The sequence below is a fragment of the Manduca sexta genome, chromosome 7 (genome assembly GCF_014839805.1).
Source record: "Manduca sexta isolate Smith_Timp_Sample1 chromosome 7, JHU_Msex_v1.0, whole genome shotgun sequence".
Lineage (NCBI taxonomy): Eukaryota > Metazoa > Arthropoda > Insecta > Lepidoptera > Sphingidae > Manduca > Manduca sexta.
The window spans coordinates 4868839-4892794 of NC_051121.1; the positions used below are offsets into that span (position 1 = coordinate 4868839).

The 23956-nt window shown below is 34.1% G+C and overlaps 1 protein-coding gene across 1 annotated transcript in view; it reads right to left on the reverse strand.

The window, feature by feature from the left end:
• Window positions 1-23956, reverse strand: part of LOC115448028 (glutaredoxin domain-containing cysteine-rich protein CG31559) — a 96516-nt gene that overhangs the window by 36330 nt on the left and 36230 nt on the right. The window contains exon 2 of the mRNA XM_030175328.2: window positions 21419-22988. Within this exon, the coding sequence (XP_030031188.2) occupies window positions 21419-22834 (1416 nt within the window). The 5' untranslated portion in view covers window positions 22835-22988. The remainder of the gene's footprint in view (window positions 1-21418; window positions 22989-23956) is intronic.

The window sequence follows — 23956 nt, forward strand, 5'->3', positions numbered from 1 at the left end:
ATTTTCGATAATCAGAAACGACAAGAATATAAAATATTCTAACTTTAATATAATATATAAGAATTCATAGTTTTCTTATGTTTACGCGAATGTTAGACATTGAAATAAAACTATTTTACGGATATGACGATAAAATCCGTAAAATAATTTTATTTCAATAAGAATTCATGATAATCCTCCTTTTCTATGGTATTGAATGATGTGAAGAGTTTGCCGTTCGCCTAATGGTAAGCGATACGACCGCCCATAAACAGTAGAAACACCATCCAACAACTTGAATTATTAATTATTCTTTTGCAAATGCGTCCATAAAACCGTAGTCATAAGAACCAAGAAAGAAGAGAACAAAACAGACAAATTGATTAATGCAATTGAAGAAGCAAGGCTTAATCGTGTTTTACGATTCACACATTAGCAATCGTGACTGTATCTTCCTGATGACATAATCAAGATCATTCCGTCTTTAGTTCATCGTAGTGTTTATTATACAATCTGAGAATGAATCTAATATCAATTGAATAAGATTCTTTTTCATATAACCATAAAATTAATGAATTTATTCATTATTATAGGACAGCCAGTAGTTACAATATTATGTGCCTAACAATAATTAAGAAAAAATATGTTATTTGTAATATCGAATATGAAATTTTGAATAACAAAAGCTTTTTTAATTACACCTTTTTTAATGTTTAAGAAATTAGTAAAAACTCAATATATTATCTATATTTTTTTTAAATATTTTTCTTATTATCATTATACCTTTTTTTGATGTAACTTTTTATCGTGGAAATAAAGAGGCTATTATTGTTATTATTAACCAGTTTGGTCTTACTAAAACTCGATGAAAAGGATTTTATATACACAAATCAACATATTAATACCTAATTATCATTTTATAGCCCTCGACACTCTTTCTTATTATTAAGTTATTATTCAACATATTATTTCAATGTCTAAGGATTCGTTATGATAACAGGAAGAGAAGTCATAGCTTGTATTACATACAAATTGATAGTTGATGTGAAATAATTAGCTAGTGATTTGCACGACTTGCATCGTTGCAAGAACCCAAATTGTAACATATCATTAATTGAAGGGCACTGAACGGAATAGATGCTATACGATATATATGGTAAGAATATATATATAACACCTTTAGAATTACAATGACGCGAGTGCAAAAAAGGATAAATTGCCTTTATATTCCGCAACATTTGAAAAATGATAAACTATCGAATGCTACATCTACTGTTGCAATTGCCGAAAGAAAATTTTTCACGCGGGCGGAAGCAAAGGCAAAAGGTCTTTTTATATAAAGTTCATATAAGTGGCCTTAATGGAAAATGGAAAATTTTTGATGATCCAATTTTAAATATAACTTTTATAATATATAAGACATTTACATTAATTATCTAATTCAAGATGCCGTACAGACACACAAAAGCTCTTTTTAAATAAAGTTCATATAAGTGGCCTTAATGGACAATGGAAAATTTTTGATGATCCAATTTTAAATATAACTTATTATACGACATTTACATTAATTATCTAATTCAAGATGCAGTACAATCACATACAAAAGTGTTAGATGTTTACATTGCAAATGAGAACAGTACGGTAACATAAAGCTTGATCAAGTCACGATCCCGCTGGGTGACCTTGTGGTGAGCCGGTTGGAATCCGTGTTCTATACATCACCGTTTGGGGTTGAGATTTACGCTTTTACAATAGTGTTGTCTCTTTCACTCTTAGGAAAGTGACAAAACAGTTAAGGCGATGGGCGACGCAGTAGTATTTTTAGAAGTATCACTTCGAAATTTATAATACACATAGAAAAAAAATATATTTCTACTATATGTTATCTTTACTTCGGTTGTTTAAACTTGTATATAATGTTGATATTGTTTCAATAACTTCATAATGAAAGTGCTACTAGAACAGTTCAGTCTGTATATCTTTAAAATGATCTATCATATTTATTTACAACGGACACAATTAAAAAGACAAATCAAAACGAAACATTTTTTTCATGTCTAAAGTTTACAAAAATACCTAATTTTTATTGAGCCATTTTACGTCTTAAATGTAAGGAACGGATGCTTTAGGCTGTTTGCTCGCGTAGTGCCTTACTATAAATATAAATGCATAGTTCCCTAAACGTTTTTAGTTTCAATACGGTGGATTTTTATTTTTTTTAAAGTAAGAATGCACCCCTTGAAACTGCAAGTACATATTCTGTAAGTAAACATATTAGACACATGATCTTGTTATTACAATTATATTTCTAGTCTGCATTGAATAGTTAACATAACATGAATGAAATGTTATACACGATTCCTCTTGATTTTCTATAGCTTGTCATTGATAGAGAAATTCGGTTCCAGGTTATTTAATTTCGAATTTACAAGGCCATCTATCACCTAATTATTGCATCATTTGTGAACATTTTAATGTTGAATTATTGTTAATATTATAAACACAAAAGTTTGGGAAAATGTTTGGATGTAATGTTTGTTAGAAATAAACATTGAAACTGCTGAACGGATTTGGATGAAATTTGGCACATTATAGAATTATGGTCCTGGATTAATACATAGGCTACTTTTTATCCCGGTAATTTGCTCCCATGGAAAATAATGGTTGTTTTCTGATATTTTTAAATAGATGGCGCCGGTGTCTTCCGCGCAATTATTATTCTGTAACTTTCCTGGAAATGGAAATATATTATTATAAATAATATTTTTTTTCTGTTTTTTTTTTTATATTACGCATCACTTAAATATTTTGGAGATTGTAGTAGCAGAACAGGATTTTCAAGCGAGCAAAGCCGCGAGCTACACTTATTCATTCATAAAATTACATGAATTTGATTTAAAGCCCATTAGTCCTAAATAGTATATAATTTACGGCCTCTTTACTTACCACATTAGGTAATAGGACTTTGGAAACCAATACATTAAAACTAAGTCATGCATTATGATAATGAAAACGTTTTGCAATCGATCGTACGTAGTATATGTTAAGGTCGATTATGTAAATGAGTGGATCGTATTATGTGGAGTTTATAATAAATTTACAAATATAAAGGTCGACTTGACAACGCCTTGATTTTGGGAATTCCAGATACGTGACTAGGTGAAGATACCATTTTAAATTATGAATTATATGCAAAAATATATTAACAAAACGACAGTTACAAAGTAATTCGAGAGAGCACTGGGTACACCTGGCATATTGGCTGTTTCTATACAGCTGGTTATTAGCGGCGATAGCCTAGTTGGGTGTGGAACGGACTGCCATGCCGAGACGAATGTCTGCAGGTTCGAATCCCAAGGGCATCCACCTCTGACTTTTTTAAAATTATTCTTTGTGAATTTATGCTTGCTTTAAAGGTAAAGGAAAACGAAGAGACAGAAAGACGAGAAGAGTTTCAAGAGGAACAATATCTGAACATATATAATGCTCTCCACACCCTGATACATGAAATGTGCTGGCTCATAGTATCGAATTATTGAATTACAATGTCTTCAATACCGTAAGACAAGGCTGGTAGACGCCGATCCAGTCTAGGACCGATTAAATTTTCATCCTGGAGATTCGGAATGATCTCGAAAGGGGGAGTGATATGATCAAGAAGTTGATATGACTAAACACACACACACTCACACAGACACACACAACATCACACATTTATCCCCGCAGAGGTATGCAGAGGCGCAACCAAGGCACCCACTTTTCGCCAAGTGTGATCCGTCCCATGATGTGATAGGGGGCGAGTCTATCGCCATATCGAGCATAAATTCCAGACTCCGGGCTGATATTGAGCAGAAAAGCCCAAATATCAACCCAGGACCTCAGAGCGCTGTCGTACCGCGCATACATTACAACCAGCCACCGAGGCAAATATGACTAGGTAAAATGATTTTGTAATGTAACAAAAGTCACTCAAATACCAACTGTGACTAACAGTGTTATGTTACAAATGACTGCAGGACAAGGACAAAACGCGATATTGCCAAACATTTCGTGTATTGTAAATATAATGTTTTACAAGTAATTAAGACGTGTAATGGACAATGTTTTTGGGACCTTGAAGGCTCGGTTTCGTTTCGTAAATGTTTTTGATAATATCACAATTTTAAGGGCTTGTTCACTTTTGTTTTTGGGTAATGTAAAAAATGTAAACGGATGTAGAGTAGCAAGATTCGTGAACATGTCTAGATTACAGATCTAGACGTGACATAAAGACCTAGGTAACCTAGACGAAATTTTAAAAATATTGTTTTTGTTAACAACACACTATGTATAAAAGGAAAGCGTAAACGTGTCTGTCCTAAACAAATAGCAAAGTGTTGGGAAGACTTAGAGCGAAATCAAGCAGGCTGATCAAAAAGACTGTGCGGGATGGAGACACTATTGATATCCTCTAGCCCCTTTAGGGAGATAGGACTTGAATGATGACACTATGTATAAAGGTAACGAAGTTATTTTACAAATTAAACGTGTACCTACGGATTGTTTAATTCTCGATATAAAAACACGGCATCCTCAATGGGATGATGAACCATTGACGGATGTCACGTCGTCTGACAAAACGATACGACTAGCTTTTTCTTAATCAGATCACAACTTTACCAAAAATTCTTACATTACACAAGCAACAGTTATTAACAAAGGACAAAATGGCCATACGGATACAAGACCAAGTAAATGCCATTCTTATCAATAGTCTGTTGTCGGTAGTTGATAGTCTCAATAGATTCAGTAGAAACGTCCTTCCCACGCTTTCAACGCTTCAACAGTATTCGTGATGAACTTGTACTCGCTTTGAATCGTCTGTTCCTTGGTTGAGGGTTTCAAATACCAATTTGAGTTAGCGGTTTACCTATTTATTTTCCCTTCCAGCATCTATATTAGTCATAGGATAAATAAACCGCTGATTTTTTTTAATTATTAAAATTAAACTCTTTTTCGGATTTTATCGCGGTTTTAATATTTTAGTTGTCTCACGTCGTTTCGAAGAGTTTGCAGCCTCGTGATCCTGGGGGGTACTGAGGTGTTGGTCATCCGTAAAGTCAAAGTTCAATAGCTACCTGCATTTTACAATTATACACATTTTTAAATTGATGGCTGTTGGTGGTCCGATATACGCAGAATGAGCTCACAGTGTCTTGTTTTAAAATTAATTTTGGCAATTAGATAGCCACTATGTTTTTGCCGCCACTTTGCCGAATAACTGCAAAATGGAATTTTAACTGTAGACCAGATTATGCAAACAAAGCAGAAAGCAAAGATCTGAATACATCACGAGTAATCGGAAGAAAACAGCTGATGTTAATCCATGAGCAAAACGATAATTGTTTGTTGCGGAAACGCAGAATCGAACGCACTACCTTTCGCATGTAATAGCTGAAAAAACCGCAAGGAATTAGATCTAACATCAAGGTTAGAGCGAGGAATGCGGATAGCGATCAAAGGAACAATCAATCATATATATTAATTTGTATTCGTGTAATTTTTTATAATAGGTAATGTAGTTATTATGGTGTAGAGTCGATCGAGTTTGTTATCAATGTCTTGCGTAAACTGCGGAGTATCAGTGGTAATATTCGACTATTGGCAGGTCTTTCATATGTGAGAGTCCGCCTAGGTAGGTACCACTGCAACGTCTATGTCTCATGTCTTAGGATGGCGAACGCAGTGGAATACCAAATAGTACTTTGTAATTCAAGGTGTTGGATGGTGTTTTTACTGTTTATGGGCGGTCGTATTGCTTACCATCAAGCGAACACTAAGCTCGTCTCGTTATTTAGAACAATCAAAAAAATATATTATTTGTGCCGTAAGTGAAACTGGCTCTAAATTACCTTTAATGTTGTCCTTGTTTTAACTTCACCGACTCCCTCAGAGGAGCCCGGCCCGTGCTTAGTTGGATAGTATATCATGCAAGGCAGGTATTATTACAATTATTTAATGTCACCTACATACCCACACTCCTTTAGAATTATTGCCATAAAATTCAAAGGTATAGATGACATAACACAAGGATCTGCAATATTTTCCTCACCTGTTATGACAAAATTTTATTCTTAGGCCGACAATTAATACTATAATAAAAAGGAATAAACGAGCAATTGCAATCATCGCTTGTAATTTCGATCTAACAACCACTTTTTACGTTGCATACAGTCTAACTAAATACCTAATGTCGACTCATATTGTCCAATCTACTCCAACAAAATACCTAATATTTTTGAGCATATTAGACCCGTTAGTAAGTACCGTTGGGTCTTATTTATGACCTAATCGGACATAATGTATGGGATATATCTCGTGATAGTACATTCGATAAATTAGTTAACTGTTATGAAGAGATGAATAATGAGATTTAATGTTTAATTTACCAGGTAGAGGTGCTAGTGGTAGAATACTGGTGCTTGGATAGCGACCACCGAACTGTTGCAGAATCCTTCAGTCGAGTAAATAAAAAGTTTTTGAGGTTATGATTACAATTTTTAACCAATAATATAAATATATATTGTACAACTGACAAACCATTATAATTACTTTTTATTGATATTTATTTTGTTTGAAACTTACACTTTTTTATTTTACATGTACGGCTCAAGTAATTTATTGTAGTGTTATTTCCAAGTAGATAAGTATGTGGTTTCATTTAGTAACGCAATGTCAAAATGACCCTGTATATATATATATATATATATATATATATATATATATATTCTAAGCACACTGGCCAGCTACACAATAGATTAAAGTAAGAGCTACTGTTTACTATACTGTATTTGAATTATTACTTATATCTCGTTATGTTATTCTCATGTAAGTGACTTTTTGTCTTTACAACCGACTTCAAAAGAAGGATATTAGGCACTGACTCCAAAATTAGTTAGCAGTATGTATGTAACGTAAATTTCTTTTTTGGTTTCTAGTGGTTTTTGAAGGCGATATAATTTTTGTTAAATGTTTGAGAATAAAATTATTTAACCTCAAGTGCTTACGTCCAAACGTGTTAGTTTTAAGACGAACGACCCTCTCGTTTGAAACTTGTTTACCTGATTAACCAAAGTGCGTTCATCGACGATTATACCTTTCAAAATCAATTGATCGTTTTGAAACCATTGCCACAATGTTTCAAAAGGGATTAATAAAATAATCACCGTTTAAAATCTGCTATGCGTGTCTATCTTACTAAACCGTAAACGCATGATAAACGCAATGTGTTTGCTAACTGATTGATACATTTTGTATATGTTTGTAATGATATCGGTGGTACATGTCCCTTAGTTGGACATGGACCTCATCTTTTACTGACAAAGTTAATCTTATATCGGTGGTATATGTCCTACTGCTGGACATGGGCCTCCTCTATTACTGAGGGAGTTACCATGTTGGCCTTGGAGATATTAGAGTGTATTAAACAAAGGCTTATCCTGACTTACGAGATTTGGGCGAATGCTGTTAAAGAAAAATACTAACGGCCATTTTAAGTTTTAGTTGCGCTCTCAAGTACGATATTAATTGAGACACTGTCAAATTAGGGTCAGCATCTTAAGATAGTCGCTATACAATAAACTCACATTAACATTAGCTCAAATGATATCTTGAGTTGTGACTCAATCATACTGTGGTATGTGACAGATTTGAGAGCTGTTTTTCATTTATTACAGCGTCGACTTAGCTAAGAACAGGCTCTTAAATGACGACATAAGCTATATTTATTGAATAGTTCAATACATTAAATATCTATTTGAAATCCTACTCAAGCGCGATGATAGTGCGATGAGTAGCCATTAGCGCAAATCTTTACAAAAGTAAATTACGTTGTCCCCAACGAAAGAAGTAGCGAAATCTCCTCGAATTTGGAATTCTATATTACATTTTTTAATTCCATATATTTTTTTTTATATGAAAATTGTTTTTCAACAAAATAACGATTGACAAGAATCATGTTCGATACTAAAATACCGTCACGTTGAAATATATTTCGCGTTATAAAAAGCCCGTCATGTCCCAAAGCGAACAAACATAAATCTAGAAGCGATTTGTCCAACATAAATACTACATGATACAACCAGATAACAATAAACACGCAACGCTGTCGGATTTAATAATATTTTAATAATGTGTTCGTCGGTGCGTTGAGCATTCTTCATAATCGTTGAATTGTTATCGTATAATTACGAGTAATGATTGATTTATTATCTTGAGAGATAATCGCGTGGCATTCTGCTTTAAGTGAGAGAAAAAGTATGAATGATTTAACTCTATATTATAATGGAGGTGTAAGCCTTTAAGATTATTTCACTATGTGTAATTATGTTACTTGCTTCGCTGGCGTAGTTGGCTACGTTGTACGCGTACGACTATCATGTCGAGGTCCTGAGTTCGAATTTCGGATCGGGCCTAAAATATTTTAAGTTGGTTTTTTCATCTTAAATTTATTCAGTGAGCTCGGAATCAGGAAGTTGGCGTGATGCCTCGTGTCATATTTATCTGAGAGGCTTATACCCTAATATGAGATCAAATACGCTGTTGATGATGATAATGTAATGCAAACACAGTCCCGATAAAATTCTATAATACATATAGATGGCATAAAAAGATATCAGAACTTATCGGTATCTGAAGCAATAATTCATAATAAATGGAATAAATTACTACCGATTATTCTATATAATGCAGTTATAGTATCAGTTATGTAAAGCATGAGACCTGCCTTGGAACTGCCCACGACGCGCCCACGAGATGATACGTCCGGGAGGCAATAAAACCGTTATGGATACGGCATCATTAAATTTAATTCGAATTTGTTATCAAAAAGTTATTACGAATTTATTAGTGTGATTATCGTGTTCGTAATATGGCTTTTTGTGTTAGCATGTTATTAGTGAAATTAATGAGTATTTCAGTCATTAATTTTCATAGACATGGTATTTTATTGGGAGAAATTATGAATGACTAGCTTTTGCTCGCGGCTTCGCCCGCTTGAAGACTTCCGGGATACATTTTTTTCGGACTTACTTGATATACATATCGTAATATTATGACCAAATTACACAGAATCATTATAAATTGTAGCCTATGTGTTATTCTGATGTATTAACAATATTACTGTAAAGTTTAATCTAAATCCTTTCAGTAATTTTTTCGTGGAAGAGGAACAAACATACATACAATATACATCCATCCTCACAAACTTTCCCATTTATAATATTAGTAGGCTCTTTTAATACTATATTGTGAACATTATTCTAGTTCATATCAAAGAAAAATTCTATTGTTATCTCACATTATTAAGTAATAAAATATTAAATGGTAACAAAGGTAATATCAATAGAACGTGACATTGATAATTATTATGGTTTTAATATCAATACCACATCCACGTAATTTTCAGGTGCATGATCAATCAGAGCAGGTGGATTTAGGGTTGTCAACTATCCCTTTTGATAAATATTACTTTAAATAGATGAAATCAGAAATTTATATAGGTAATGCGAAATAAAATACGTCTTGTCAATACAAGACATAACAGACCAGAGTGTCAGTACATTTATTTTTTATAATAGTTTCATTACATATAATTCTACTAATCTATGATCTAACACCTTTAACTAGTAATAATTTCAATAATCTATTGTATTGGTAGATCTCTCATATGTGAGAGTCCGCCTGGGTAGGTCGCAATGTCCATTTCTGCCGCCAAGCAACAGTGTTTAGTCACTGTTGTATTCCGATTTGAAGGACATTGTAGCCAGTGAAACTACTGGACATAATAAGTCTTAACACCTCATGTCTCAAGATGGAGAGCGCAGTGGAATACTAAACAATACTTTGTAATTCAAGGTGTTGGATGGTTATGACTATTTATGGGCGATCGTATCGCTTATCATCAGGTGAACGGCAAGCTCGCCTCGTCATTTAAAACAAAAGAAAAAAATAAAAATACTTCATAACATACAGTTTATTCTGAGGAGGCAACCCTAAGAGAGATGTATATTTAGTTCAATGGTGTGGTTAAACGGTCTACTGGTTGATTTCCTACTTTGAGATACAGTGGCCTGCGGTTACTCTCCGATTGAGGGATGGCGTCATTTCAGATTTCTATGAATTTGATTAGTCTAATATAAAACGGGACTTAGCATGGGACGAATATTAATGCACCGGCATTTATTGAAGGTGGGAGATGTATTAATGCACGTATGTATGTATTAATGTCACTATTACTAGATCTATGTTATATGTATTTTTGCACAAATTGAATTATATATAATATCATAGGAATCAATGTCATTTTCAGTAAAAAATCATATAGTTATAAATTATCGTAAAATTTTTCATGTATTTATCTACTTCAACAAGCAACTTTGATTAGTCACTGACTCCAAAATTGGTAGCCAATATAAAGGTAATGTTAAATATTTTTTAGAACGTCCGTAATTGCAAAAAGATGGGTAAGTTCCTGTAGACGGAATAGGGCCCGCTGACCTTACTTTTAATTCCAGAATACTTAACAAGTTTTCCATAAAGATTACCTCAATGAACTCATTACTGGTGATCCAATCATTGTCTACTAACCGTATGATCCAAGTCTATCCGTTCACGTGTATAAGACACGTGTTTTAAAGACTTGCATCATTGCACGTGATTAACTTGAACTTGATATTGTTTTTAAACAGGCTGGCATAATTGTACCGACTAGCGATGGGTCACCTCTTGACCGTAGAAACTGTATATAATAATATCTGGCCTGTATAATATAGTGTCTCTCTGCTCGGCACGGGCTTCGTTTACTAAGAGGTATTAAGTCTAAGTCGACAGTGGACATAATTATGCCGGCCTGATAGAACCGGATATATACAGACTGATCCCGGAATGCGACACACTTACGTGGGTCACTATGGCGGGTTTTAACACTTTGTGTATACGGTTGTCGCTATCCGGGCGGATACAAACATTTCCTACCACCATCTTAATAAGTTAATTAAATTAATGTTTTATAATAGTCATTGACTATCACGTGAAAGTACAATTTAGGATTTGCATATACGAAATAAACGTGAGTTTCTATCGAACAAATTAACTACAGAAAGTGTGTTGTTATGGAATGGAATGTTAAGAAAACAGGTAGACATCTCGAAACCGCACCGTGAAAGCTAACCGAGTGCTTGCGGGATCTGGAAGGTCTGTGGTAGGGGTAAATGCATCATTTACTGGACGTTTTTCTAATTAATTTAATTACGATCGGCGCTCAATAATGTGGTGAGTAAGTTTTTATTCTGAGACTTTTGTAATTAATTTATGAGCTCGACGATTGCTGAGAGTTTTCTTTTATTTTTATATTACTGGCAAATGGAATTTAAATACTTGTATGTTTTTTGTTATCCTCAACCATAAAAAATTTGATCTATAAATAAATAAAACAAAAATTGGATTCGACAGCCCGTTTATTAGAGATAATAATTGAAATCGTATTTTAAATTATTTATGTTAGATATTTTTTTTGTTAAGAAAATGCCTCGACCGATTCAAACACAAATTATAGTTTTTTACTTGTACTGTCTGTAAATGGGCGATAATATATGTATATAAGAATAAAAACAAACCTTCATATCACATGTATACCGATAAGCAAGAAATCTACTAATTAATTTAAACTCAAATATCCATTCAACAGGGGACCGGACAGGTATTACCAAAAAATGTGAAATTCAGTTTAAAGTAAAGTTTGTAATATTAAAAATATTATCTCATATTTGTTTTTGTAAAAGAGTTGTGATTTGTATTTTTAAATCAATAAATAAAATACAATAATTATAATATTTTTAGTCTATTCTTTACGGCAAATGAAACACCAATCACGGAGCATGACGTCACACGTGGGTAAAATGTAAACAAACAGACGTCATCTGGATGTCATACCGCGTTGTGTTATTTTAAAATAAATCGATGAATATTTCAATTAATTAAATCATTTGTACACCCAGGGAGGTTATGGCTATGAGATGTATTTATTTATGTTTTAGCTGCCACATGATATGGAATAGAATAATTATTTATATAGAATTCTGGTTGTTACACAGTAACCTGAGATTAACACGGTCTATGCAGTGTTGCCAGATCATAATTTCTCTTTACCCCAGGATTATTTGGAATTTAAAATTTTACCCTTAAACCAATCATAAATAATTCGGTACTTTTTTTTTCTATATCCTTATCTGTGCAGACGCCACTTCTTTCTTCACTTCCACTTCAATAATTATTAATTTAATTATCTCATTTTATTAGGAACAACTAGCTGTACACGAAAATTGTATTGAATAAACAATTATAATTGTTTCATGGCCTACAATTTTTGTAGGAAACATCTTTCTCTAAGCTCAATATTTATTACAATACCGTGAAACAATAGCTTTAATACCTTAACTCGTAGAATTACCCCAAAAATTACCATAAAAAATACCCTGCTGATTCAGTTTTACCCTAAATCTAGGGTAAATAACCCTAATCTGGCATTATTGAATCACTGTTCAAATGACAAGACTTGTCAAGTTGCTTTATCCACGTATGACGTCACACGAGACGAAATGACATAATGTAGCGTTTGCGCGGGAATTATAGCTATTTAACATTTAGTCATGGTTTTATGTACTTTTTAAGCTTTATTTGTGCAAAATACTATTTTTCTTGGCTATTTATATCCACAATGATCAATTTAAAACACCTTCTGAAAATTTGTCCGGTCCCCTACTGTAACACGTATCTTACTTGCCCGCGCATTACTTTTTTATCCAATTTATAATGAAAGTAACACCGATGCATTTATATTGTACAATTATCAATGCTATGTTCTCAATTTTTGTATGCCAAGACCACCACGCCGCGCCGCTCGCCTGCTGGTAAGCGATACGACCACCCCTACAGAACTTTGTATTACAAAGTACTGCAAGGCACTCCACTGCGCTCGTCATGCTAAGACATAAGACGTTAATTCTCATATTATCCAGTAATTACCCTACAATGTTCTTTAAGATAGCAACACTGGAGTTTTTTCCCGTTCTTTTTTGGTGAGAATTGTTTTCAGAATTAGTGGTAGAGTCAATTGATGGAATCTAAATAATGTATAAAATTTTACAGGTTCAAAAATTCATTTAATCTGGAACATAATTGTGCGTGCTCACTAATGCTTAGCATTAGACGAATCTCAAAGCAAAGATTCAACCCGTAATAGCAGCAGAAATATTTCTAAACAATAGTAAGAATTTCTTATTTACTTTTGGGATCTAATAGACCCGAAGAAAGATTTAAAATATCTCGTAAACCAGTCAACCGATGTTATAGTATCGTAGTATAAAAATATTGTTCAAAACAAAGTGACATTAAAATGTATCATGTCAAATTATTGCTTATGTGTTAATATTGACACATTATTGTTATTTTAATTAAGTATTGCAACACATGTAGTCGTTTTGTAATTTTTGTATGATTACGTAAATTCTGTTTACTATACTGCATTTATTGAAGTAATGTGTTAAAATTTATTACGCGCAATTATTAATTGCTTATCAATTATAAATATTCAAAACCATATTAGTTCTTACTAATATTACAAATGCGAAAGGTTGTAAAAACGTTTGAATATTTGTTAGAAGTAAATTCAGAAACACCTGAACGGAGTTGGATGGAAATTGACGGACGGATACACCATGTCTTGGATTAACACATAGGTCACTTTTTATCCCGATAATTTGCTTCCATTGGCGATATTTAATTTTTAAAACGGGTCAGGGTACAGGTAGGTGGCAGTATAAATCGATAGGGTTTGGAAATTGCTTTTCACGCGGGCGAAGTCGCGAACACAGTTGCTTTTAATTTTGTTCCTTAAATTACAATCAGTAAATTAAACAAATAATTAGGTTAATCGTTTATTTTGTTTTTATAAGTTAATACTTGTAATCTACATCTATTACAAGACTAATTAACATGATAAGGCTAATCAACAATACACGATTAACTTCCATTATATGGGTCTAACTCGGGCTTCGACTATTATTTGGAACCTAACATATGTGGCCAAATGTGGGTTTGATACACCTCTGCCTTTTTTTATTTTTTTTATTGCTTCTAATGACGAGACGAGCTTACCGTTCGCCTGATGGTAAGCGATACGACCGCCCATAAACAGTAGAAACATCATCCAACACCTTGAATTACAACGAATTGTTTGGTATCCACTGCGCTCGCCATCCTGAGACATGTTATGTTAGTCGCATTATGTCCAATAGTTACTTACATTGGCTACAATGTCCTTCAAACCGGAACACAACAGTGACTACACACAGCTGCTTGTCGGCAGAAATAGGCATTGCGGTGGTATCTGTCCAGGTGGATTCTCACATATAAGAGACCTACCACGCGTAAACCCTGCCGACCCCTAAATCTCTATATAAAATGCGTGATATCTGTTTCTTACTCGGTCTGTTATACCCTGTACGCTTCCTACAGTTAAAACAATACACACTTCCATCTGTTTATAATTTAATTACATGCTTGATAATGTATTTACGTCGCAATGCATGAATAGATTACGCGGTAGAGTAGTTTTGGTACTTCCAGCACACATACCGACAACTATTATATTGTCACTACCGATTTAATTAGCAGAAATGACGATTAATTAAAGATATTACATGTTAATTAGTTATATGTCGAGTCGTGCTCGGTAGTTATTTGTTTCCGTCGTTCCTTAGAGGTTTTCATGGTAATTGATACGGTAATTTATACATATAATAAAACAGCAGGATCGTGTCTGTACATCGGAAGAAAAGGGTCATATTTAAAAAAAAGTCAAATGCAATATCGTCACGCCTTTATTCTAAAAGGGGAGATAGGGTTATTAATAGTGATGAGGCGTAAATCTTATAATCAGGTGCAATAACTAATCAATTAAATAAAATTAACGCGACGAAAAATAGAGTCTAAACTCTGATACGAATAACATATTTTATTGATTTTGGTTTGTGAACATTGTTACTCCAACTAGAAATAAAATCTAGAATTCCAATGGTATCACAAAATACCATTGTTAGATCAATAAAGTGATAAAAAATACAAAGAAACGTATCCAAAATAAAGCAACCAAACGTGACGCTACATTTTAATTCTACCCGTAACTACAAATCCGTGATAGACGGCTTATTATTTCCAAAGATTGTATATATTTTGGTTTATGAATATCTTTAGTATATTTTTTTGTTGGTGCGCGGAGCTATGGAACAAAAATATTATGGTATTTGTGTTACATCTATCGTTTTCTAATACTAAGTGCTAGGAGGTAGTAATTAAAAATAATTAAACTAATTTGTCAATCAACATATACCGGATGTTTGTTGATTGTCTTGTTAAATACATACTATTTTTCGGATTTTATTGCGGTTTTTTATATTATAATTTTTGCCTGACGTTTCGTAGACTTTGCAGCCTTCGGGGTCACGAGGTGGATTGAGGTGTGGGTCATCCGAAAAGTCAATGTTACAATCTAGCTACTTTTTACAATTATACAAGTATTTAAACTTTTTAGCTTTTAGTGGTCCGATCTACGTAGAATGAGCTGACAGTGTCTTGAAATCTGGCAGCCGGTCTTTTGGGTTCCGAGTTAAATGTAGAACAGGATCCGAACATAAGCAAGTTTCCAACCATCTTCTCTATTGATATTCGGATCTTTTTTTGATTTAAATAGCCTCGCAAATCATTGTATATAAGAATCGGTGTTCTTTAGCAAGGTTTTGTGGCTCGTCTAATCAATATGATTGGGGCCTTCTGAGAGTTTGGCAACTGCAGACTTCCGAGAGCGTCGGTAGTTTCATGGCATCTATATGTTCTAACATGCGTGCAAACATAAGGAAACATTATGAATACATCATTTTATAATTTGAAATATACATGTAATGGATCGTAAATAAGATCAATGGGTAACCTGAATTTAACTTGATTTTTAAGGTTAAAATTATAACCATATCAAATAATCACATTTAATTTCTACTGCAGATTCAAATACTTGTAAAGTGAATTCTAAGTACACACCATAAAGTCTCTATTTATTTACATTGAAATAGTAACGTATTTCAAGTGAAAATTAATGTCACCCGACTTAACTTTTCCACATAATATAAAACTCGTTAATTTTATGGCTTTACTAACCTAATTTAGAGATAGCGGTATATTAAAGAGTGGGTAAAAGTGATAATATTCATAATTTATACATATTATAAAACAAAGTCCCTAAAACCTGTTTGTCTATGTGATAGATTTTCTCAAGATCTACTGAACGGATTTTTATAAAATTTGGTATGGAGATAATTTAAGACCCTGGGAAGGTTATAGGCTGCTTTATATCCCGGGAAAATATATAGCGGGACTTTTATTCCGGAAAACTACTTCACGCGGGCGAAAATGCGAGCAAAAGCTAGTTAATATTACTTTGGTGACGCCAAATTTTATGTTTGTTTTTTTCTTATAAAACAGCCTCAGAGGCGCAGTGTTTAATAATCCGGCCGTGGCATGGTGAATCGGGGATTCGGGATTTCAATTTCCGATTAAATTCTCGAATGTTCTAATATAAAAAAAGGTCTCAGTAATCAACCAATAGGTATTAATTGAAGAAAAACTGTTAGAAGTAAATTAGCTTATGAAGGGCATTAAAGCACTTATTAAATCAGTGTTTTGATAATTTGACCCAACTAATTAAGCAGCACACTAACTCATTATAATACCACGTATAAATATTGCTAAGGATAATATTCACTAAAGGTCTTGCACTTTATTTTAAACATGGAGAAATTTTATAATGCTGTTATTGCAATGACGTTTCATCCATCAATGTGCAATGCAGTTTCATATTGCCTTTCGCTGACGATGACTCAGGCTTTATTATAGCAATAATGTGTTTACTGTTAGCATGTCTTGAAATCTGATTAATCCGATGTCTAATTTCTATAGTTCGTTTTATGATTGGATGCGTTTGATAGAAAGGAAAATTTTATGTTCTAGGCATCAATAAATGTTATAACTAAGTTCAATTTGTGCGCAATTTTGAGATAGTGTTTAATAGATATTGCATCAGGAATTGGCTATACATGATAGTGAGAAAGTTTGGAGATTTTTTCATATGGGCACGGGAAATTGATCCTACGGCACCTGATGATGAGCGGTGTTGGACTGTGATGAGAGTATAAAGTCGAATGACAAGAGATTATCCTTTGGCAGTTGCCATACTTTGCCGGCCTGATTGCAATCGAATATAATGCCTGTAGATAAGTAGAATACCCGAAACGGAAACAAAAATTATGTTTTTTTCTTAAATTTAAACAGTGCCTAATGTCTTTGATAGTTTTAATAATATTTCAATACATCAATGAAATGATTATAATTGATCAAGTTTTCTAAGTAGATGTATATAGGAAGCGAAGAACCACAAGAGAAATCATAACTAGACGCTATAAAAATTACTGGCGCTTGTAGGCGAGCAGACAATAAAACGTGAAGCAATGTATGCAAATCATTTTATACAGTCCGACAAAATGAAAGTTCTTACAGTATATGAAAAGTCAAGGCTATTCGTGTGAACAAAGATATGAAATAATATTTCATTTACTACACATAGCCCTAATATATCGTTTGAAAACTTTTTATATGTTGAAGAGAATTGCTACTGATATAGAACATTGGACGGTCTTTTAGCTCAGGGCGATTTTCTCAGAAAACATTTACTTATTATATGGAACTAAAAATAATGAAAACTATTTCTGACACTATCTTTATCCCTTTTTGCTGGCACAGATAAGGGTTTAAACATGACAGGCATCTTTCGTTAATTGCCTAAAATTTGTTAGTCTGTCTTAGTAAATTTGCAGCTGACCCCGGGCCTCGAATTGGCGGAGCCAACCCTGCTACAATCAGACAGCAGGCTACAATCGTATATACGACTATCTGGCAGGACACAAAAGTTAAAATTAACGTAAAAGTTGTTGAAGTTTCTGAGACAATTAATCATAGTAATGTTGGATTTCTGATAACGTATGCGCGGAGCCTAACCTTCTCTAATTATTTTCCATTCAAGCTTTCTTAACTCCGTTTGTAATTAATTAAAACTATCATAATCACCCATTTAGAACGATAGATGAACAGGAAAAGAATTTGCATACAGAAGCCATTAGCAGCATAATTTTGACAGTTGTGGTAGACCGGTGAAAGTTGTCTTGCGAACGCAAGGCCGTTGCTTCGATTCCCGTTCGCGCGTGCCAGTGATTTCAAATATGGTTTCAAAATATACTTTTACAATATTGAGTTGTTTTTGACAATATCTAGTGTCGTGTAGTTGTGATAGCCGGCGACCAATTTATTCTGGGTGGAGATAGCCTAGTTGCGGGTGAATGGACTACCGAGAATAATGTTTGCAGGTTCAATAGTATGCATCTCTAACTTTTCTAAAGTTATGTGAATTATCGCTTGCGTTATCGGTGAAGGAAAACATCGTGAGGAAACATGCATAATATTCTCCATAATAATTTCGAAGGTTTGTGAAGTCTACCAATCCAGTCTAGACCAGCATTCTGATTGAAGCTTAATCCTTCTCGATAGTAGAAGAGGCTCGTGCCCAGAAGTGGGACAGTATATAATATAGGGCTGATATTATATATTAAAGTGGACTGAGTGATTGTAATGTTATCAAGGTTGTACATCTGTACGCGGAAGATAAATGCTTTGTTGACATCAAGAATGCAAGGATACACATGAGCTTATTTAGAAGCTAGAACTGGTCTTAAGATAAAAACTATGGTCAAGTTATTTTTATCTGTATTACAATATCTATTGGCCAGGATGTGATTTATTGAAGTGGTTTTAGAATTATAACATGAGTGCGTTAAGTATTTATAAATAACTATCTATGGTAATGCAAAGTTATTACCAACTAAAGACGTTGCCCGATATACACGTGGTTATCTTGATTAATCTGATGATGACCAGTTTATACAAATGTGAATATTTATATGAATTCGGATCTCGATTCGTCTAAATAAGTATTTAAAGATTTTAAATAGGTCTTTATTTTATTTATGATTCTTTAGCATGTCCGAAGGAAACTAAGTTAGTATTATAGTGGTACAAACACGAGCAAAGTGGCACAGTTTTAATTATATTTGAATCACTGTACAATGAAGAGTTGGTACAGCGTAATTAACTGTTTGTAGTTTAGATTTAGATAATAATTATAATCTAGGACATTAATCCCCTGCAATAAACGCTAAAACATTGTTGATAGAAGATATATACCGACTATTAGGACTAGTAATTTATAAGAAAGCATTTTAAATCTTAGATTTTGTGGTAAGCAAGTGGTATTTGTACACGAAAGGCCATATAAAGTTACTACCGCTTTGTCTAATTCTGTCGTCAAACACCTATGTACAGCTATTCTCATAAGTGTCTAAACAAATTGAAGACTTCAAATTGCCTATACACTTTTACGTTATTAAAAAAAATCTTCACAAAAATAAAGTATAAGGGATTGACTACCTCACCCAATTTTTTTTTTAATTAAACTTAACGTATACGATTTGAAGTTTTGAATTTGTTTAGCTACTTTCGTAGCTGACTGCTACAAGTGATTTTTTTACTATTTGTCTCTATATCAGATTTTTTTTATACTCAGAATCTATCTCATACGATTGTAATTCATAAAGTAGCCATTGAAAGTATGCAACATTATTACAAAGTAAAATGAAACTCGTTAAAAATTGTGTTAAGAAAACCGCGCAATGAATTACCAATCAGCATAGCGTTTCACAGTCCAATGATATTCCTATGTATGGACACACATGCCAAAGAAATACATACATTCATAAGTGATCCCAGATAGTTAGACAGAGAGATAATTATGATTCTACACTTCGCTAAGATTCCGTCCTATGATAATATGATCAAGGATATTTTCCCGGTATAAAAAAATGCCTATAGTACTTAGGAGTAATTTAGCTTCCTCTTAGTGTAAGAATTTTCAAAATTCGTTCAGTAGTTCCAGAGAATAGCCACTTTAAACAAAGTTACAAGTTTTACCTCTTTACAATATTAATATGGATATATTATTTGTGCAAAAAATATAACATAGGTCCTTTTAATAGTGAGCCAGTGAATCATTTCTTTTCCTACATCAAATAATGTGAAAGATACAAAACATTAATAAACTCGTCAGGAAATTGTTCGCAAATTTTTCTTTTACCACTAATAGCTTAATCCATTGTAACAACTGCAAAACATTTATCTTTGTCTAAAGAGCGTAAAATACCAACATTTACAGCTCTCAACAAAAACGAGCTCAGCTAATACTAAACATTTATAAAAAGACTTCGCCAACAATTGTCGATGCTGCTTTCTCTATAAGTTTTTCATGTCAATGTGAAGCAGATTGCTCTTCCGACAAAGCCTACGTGGGAGCCTTGGAGGAAATGCTTAGCATCAATTAAATGCATAGAAAAGCGGAAGATATAACGTAATTATAGAATATAAAAGAAGTATAGTTTTAGTACATATTTTTCCGTGGGATTGTAGGCGTGTCGCATATAGCTATTTTATGTTTCGCATTGTTGTTTGGGTTTTTAACTTTTTAAATTGTTGCGCTAAGACTTCATTTATTACATATACTGAAGACGTAACATATAGATTTTGAATCCAAGTAACGACTCTAGTGCAGATTGTAAATATGCACTAAAGAATGGTTTTGCCGCGTTCCGGGAAGTAATAAAATAGGGCGGGATTCAATTCTGGCGATATCTTTCATTGATCATCTTTAATATATTTGGAATACATTTTATATACTTTAGGAAAAAGGTTAAGGTATGATTATTCTTATGCATAGCAAATATAATACAGCTCCGCATCTCATAACATTTAATGACAACGAAAACGAAACAAAGAAATTGGCAGCATCTAGAGACCAAAATCGTGTAGAGAATAAGTAGAAACACTAGGCTATAGGTAACTAACTATTGTACCGAAAACACCTGCATCCAGTAAGAATTTAACCTGTCCACTAGACCACAATAGCAAGGACATTATCATTGTTTTACTAAATGCCTTAGACCAAATCGCGGACAGTTCCGTTCGTAATTTTAAATTTGTAATTAAACAACCCATGTCAATTGTTTACTTGTAGTACTTGTATCTTTGCTATTGTTCTCGACAACGCGCCATGAAGGCTCAATACCCAATATGCGAACAACGTGCATTTTAATTTTAAACGTGGCGAGAAACACTTTCGAAAATTTCTGGCCTCCAAAATAACTACGTGCATAACAACAAACACGCGCGAGATTAAAATGATAATTAAGATTACCTTTGTCGTGTTCTGCATCTGAAGGAAGGTCGCTATTCCGGCGCGTACCCGGTTCTTGACGCCTCGGATCGTGCCCTTAGAACTCCTTATGGTGGAAGGCAACTCCTCATTCTTGTAATCCTTCACTCCCGCGAAGTATTCCAGTTCGGTCACACCACTATCACTTTTTCCAACACTAACACTTTTCACTGATTTATCGTCATCAAACTCTTTCTCGTTCAGATGGAAATCATAAAACTTGTCCGTGTCGAAATAATGACTGCTGTAACACATTTGCTCTTGTTTCATTTTGTCCTCTATCTTTCTGTCTTCGTAAGTACTTTCGCTAATAATCGGCGTTTTTGTGCAAAAATTCGCCGGTAATGACTCCGAGACGGTCTTTGTCTCACTATTAAGCTGCGAAACTAGACGGAACGAAGTGAGCTGCGCGCTTTCTTTCGGAATATTAGCATTTTCATTAATATTCTGGATCGCGTCCTCGTGTTCGCTCTTTTCGCTTTCGGTTTCGACCGTACTGAGTTTCGCCGAACGGTCTCTAATGTCTTGCAGTAGACCTTGAGGTAGAAAGCTGTCTTTATTATTCGCTTTGGCGTACGTCGGCACCGCGGCGGGTGATTCTGTATTTTTCTTTTCTTTTTTGATGTATTCGTGATGACTTTCGTCGGCATGCAGGCTGCCGTTCAATTCGCTACTGTTCAGAGAGTCGCACGATATGTTCGAGTCGTTGTCTTCGAAATCGAGTTCGCCTTGACTGCTCCCGTTTCGGATCATAGTCACCGAGACGGCTTTCTTTGTGGAACTCGATTTGGTCGTCTTCTTTTTGGGTAGCGGTGGCGGCGTTCCGTCAAGGTCACTGCACGTGCCTGAGTCCAGCGTGTCGCTCGGGGAGCACTGACCACTCGACATAACCATGTTGGTCATAGAGCTGAATGAATTGCAGAAGATGTACGGCGCCTTCTCGGTTTTAGTTAATTCTTCGTTTTCTAGAATCTTCTGTCTGGTTTCATCGACAGTGATTCTGACGAGGCTATTGTTTTTCTTGCATAATTCATTTATTTTGAGGCTGTCGAAGTCCACGTCGCTCTTTAGATGGACGCTGGATATTTTCGGCGCTTTAGGTTTGTCCGCGTCAGTGTTTATTCTGATTGTAACCACGTGGGGACCGTTGAGAGCGTCCGTGCTTGGCTTACTCGCGGCTCGTTCTGACTGGGTTGCCGCTACGAATACCGTTGTGGATGGTGTCTTAGAATTAAGGACGAGTGAGTGCATCGAACTTAGAGATTCCAAGTTACGATCTGTGTTAAACTCATTTGTTTCGCCGTCTGGTCGTATTGTGAGGGTAGTGGTGCCCTTTTTAGTTTTCGGGGGTAGTGGAGGGATGTACTCCATGGCAGTTCGCGTGGCTACTTCTTCCATGGTTAAATTGGCATAATTAACGGTGCTTTAGTTGCAATGCTGGTCAGGTCCGCATTCAGATGGTGAGGGATTTATATGGCATAATGGTTCCGGTGACCGTTCGTGACTGGGTCAATAATCCGCACGCGTTGTTTCTAGTTCACGCGGCTTACACCTGCAAAATAAATTTTTTTGGTTATTATTTGGATCGATACATTGTGTTATTGAATATAGTTTTTATTGAACTTTTTGCTTCCATTACAATTGTATGTCATTATAAATCCGGGATAAAAAGTGACCTAATATTTTGTACCGTTATATGTGGAACATGAAGTTATTTGCAGATTAAATTTGGCCAATGAGATTGTGGCCAAGAAATTACAATTGCAAACTTAAGATTTCAATAGTTTTGCAATCCAGCGGTGCCGGGTTTGAGTGCGGCCTTGTGATTTAAAATTCAATTCCTTGTATGTTTATATAAAATGGATGTAAGTTAAGTCCTTTGGTGATTAAAAATGGCGTGATAAACACAACAGTGAAATTGACAAAGAATATTATATAGGAATCGGCATCTAAATAATGCATAACATTTTACAAGTTTAAATAAATTATTTTATTTAATTTCATTACCATTTGAATCAACTTAAATCATATTTGGTCATAATCAATAGCAATATAATCCTTATGGCAATGACCTACGCTGTTCGATTTTCAGATTTAAACATTAGACGATAAATATTATAATTCCTTGTCAACTAGGTACAGTGACTTTCATATTATATCACAAAAATATCCGCATGAACTATCCAGATGAACACTAGTATACAAGCAACTTTAAACCTTAATTAACCCTATATTATAATACAATATTTTGTAACATTATTTATATGTATTTCCACCACGCTCAAATTTGGCTTGGCAGACTTCACGAAACGGTCGACACACTTATAGACAATTCTCAGATGTAGGGTAATAAACCAAAAATGCCATTAAAATTATAAAAACATGCTTACGTTACCAACTAGACGAAGAGAATCAACGCGTACTAAAAGAATGTCACGTATAACAATTAACGCAATATTTCTGTGAAATGACCGTAATGTTTGCATAATTTTAGTAAATTTCTAAAACAATTTGTACGTA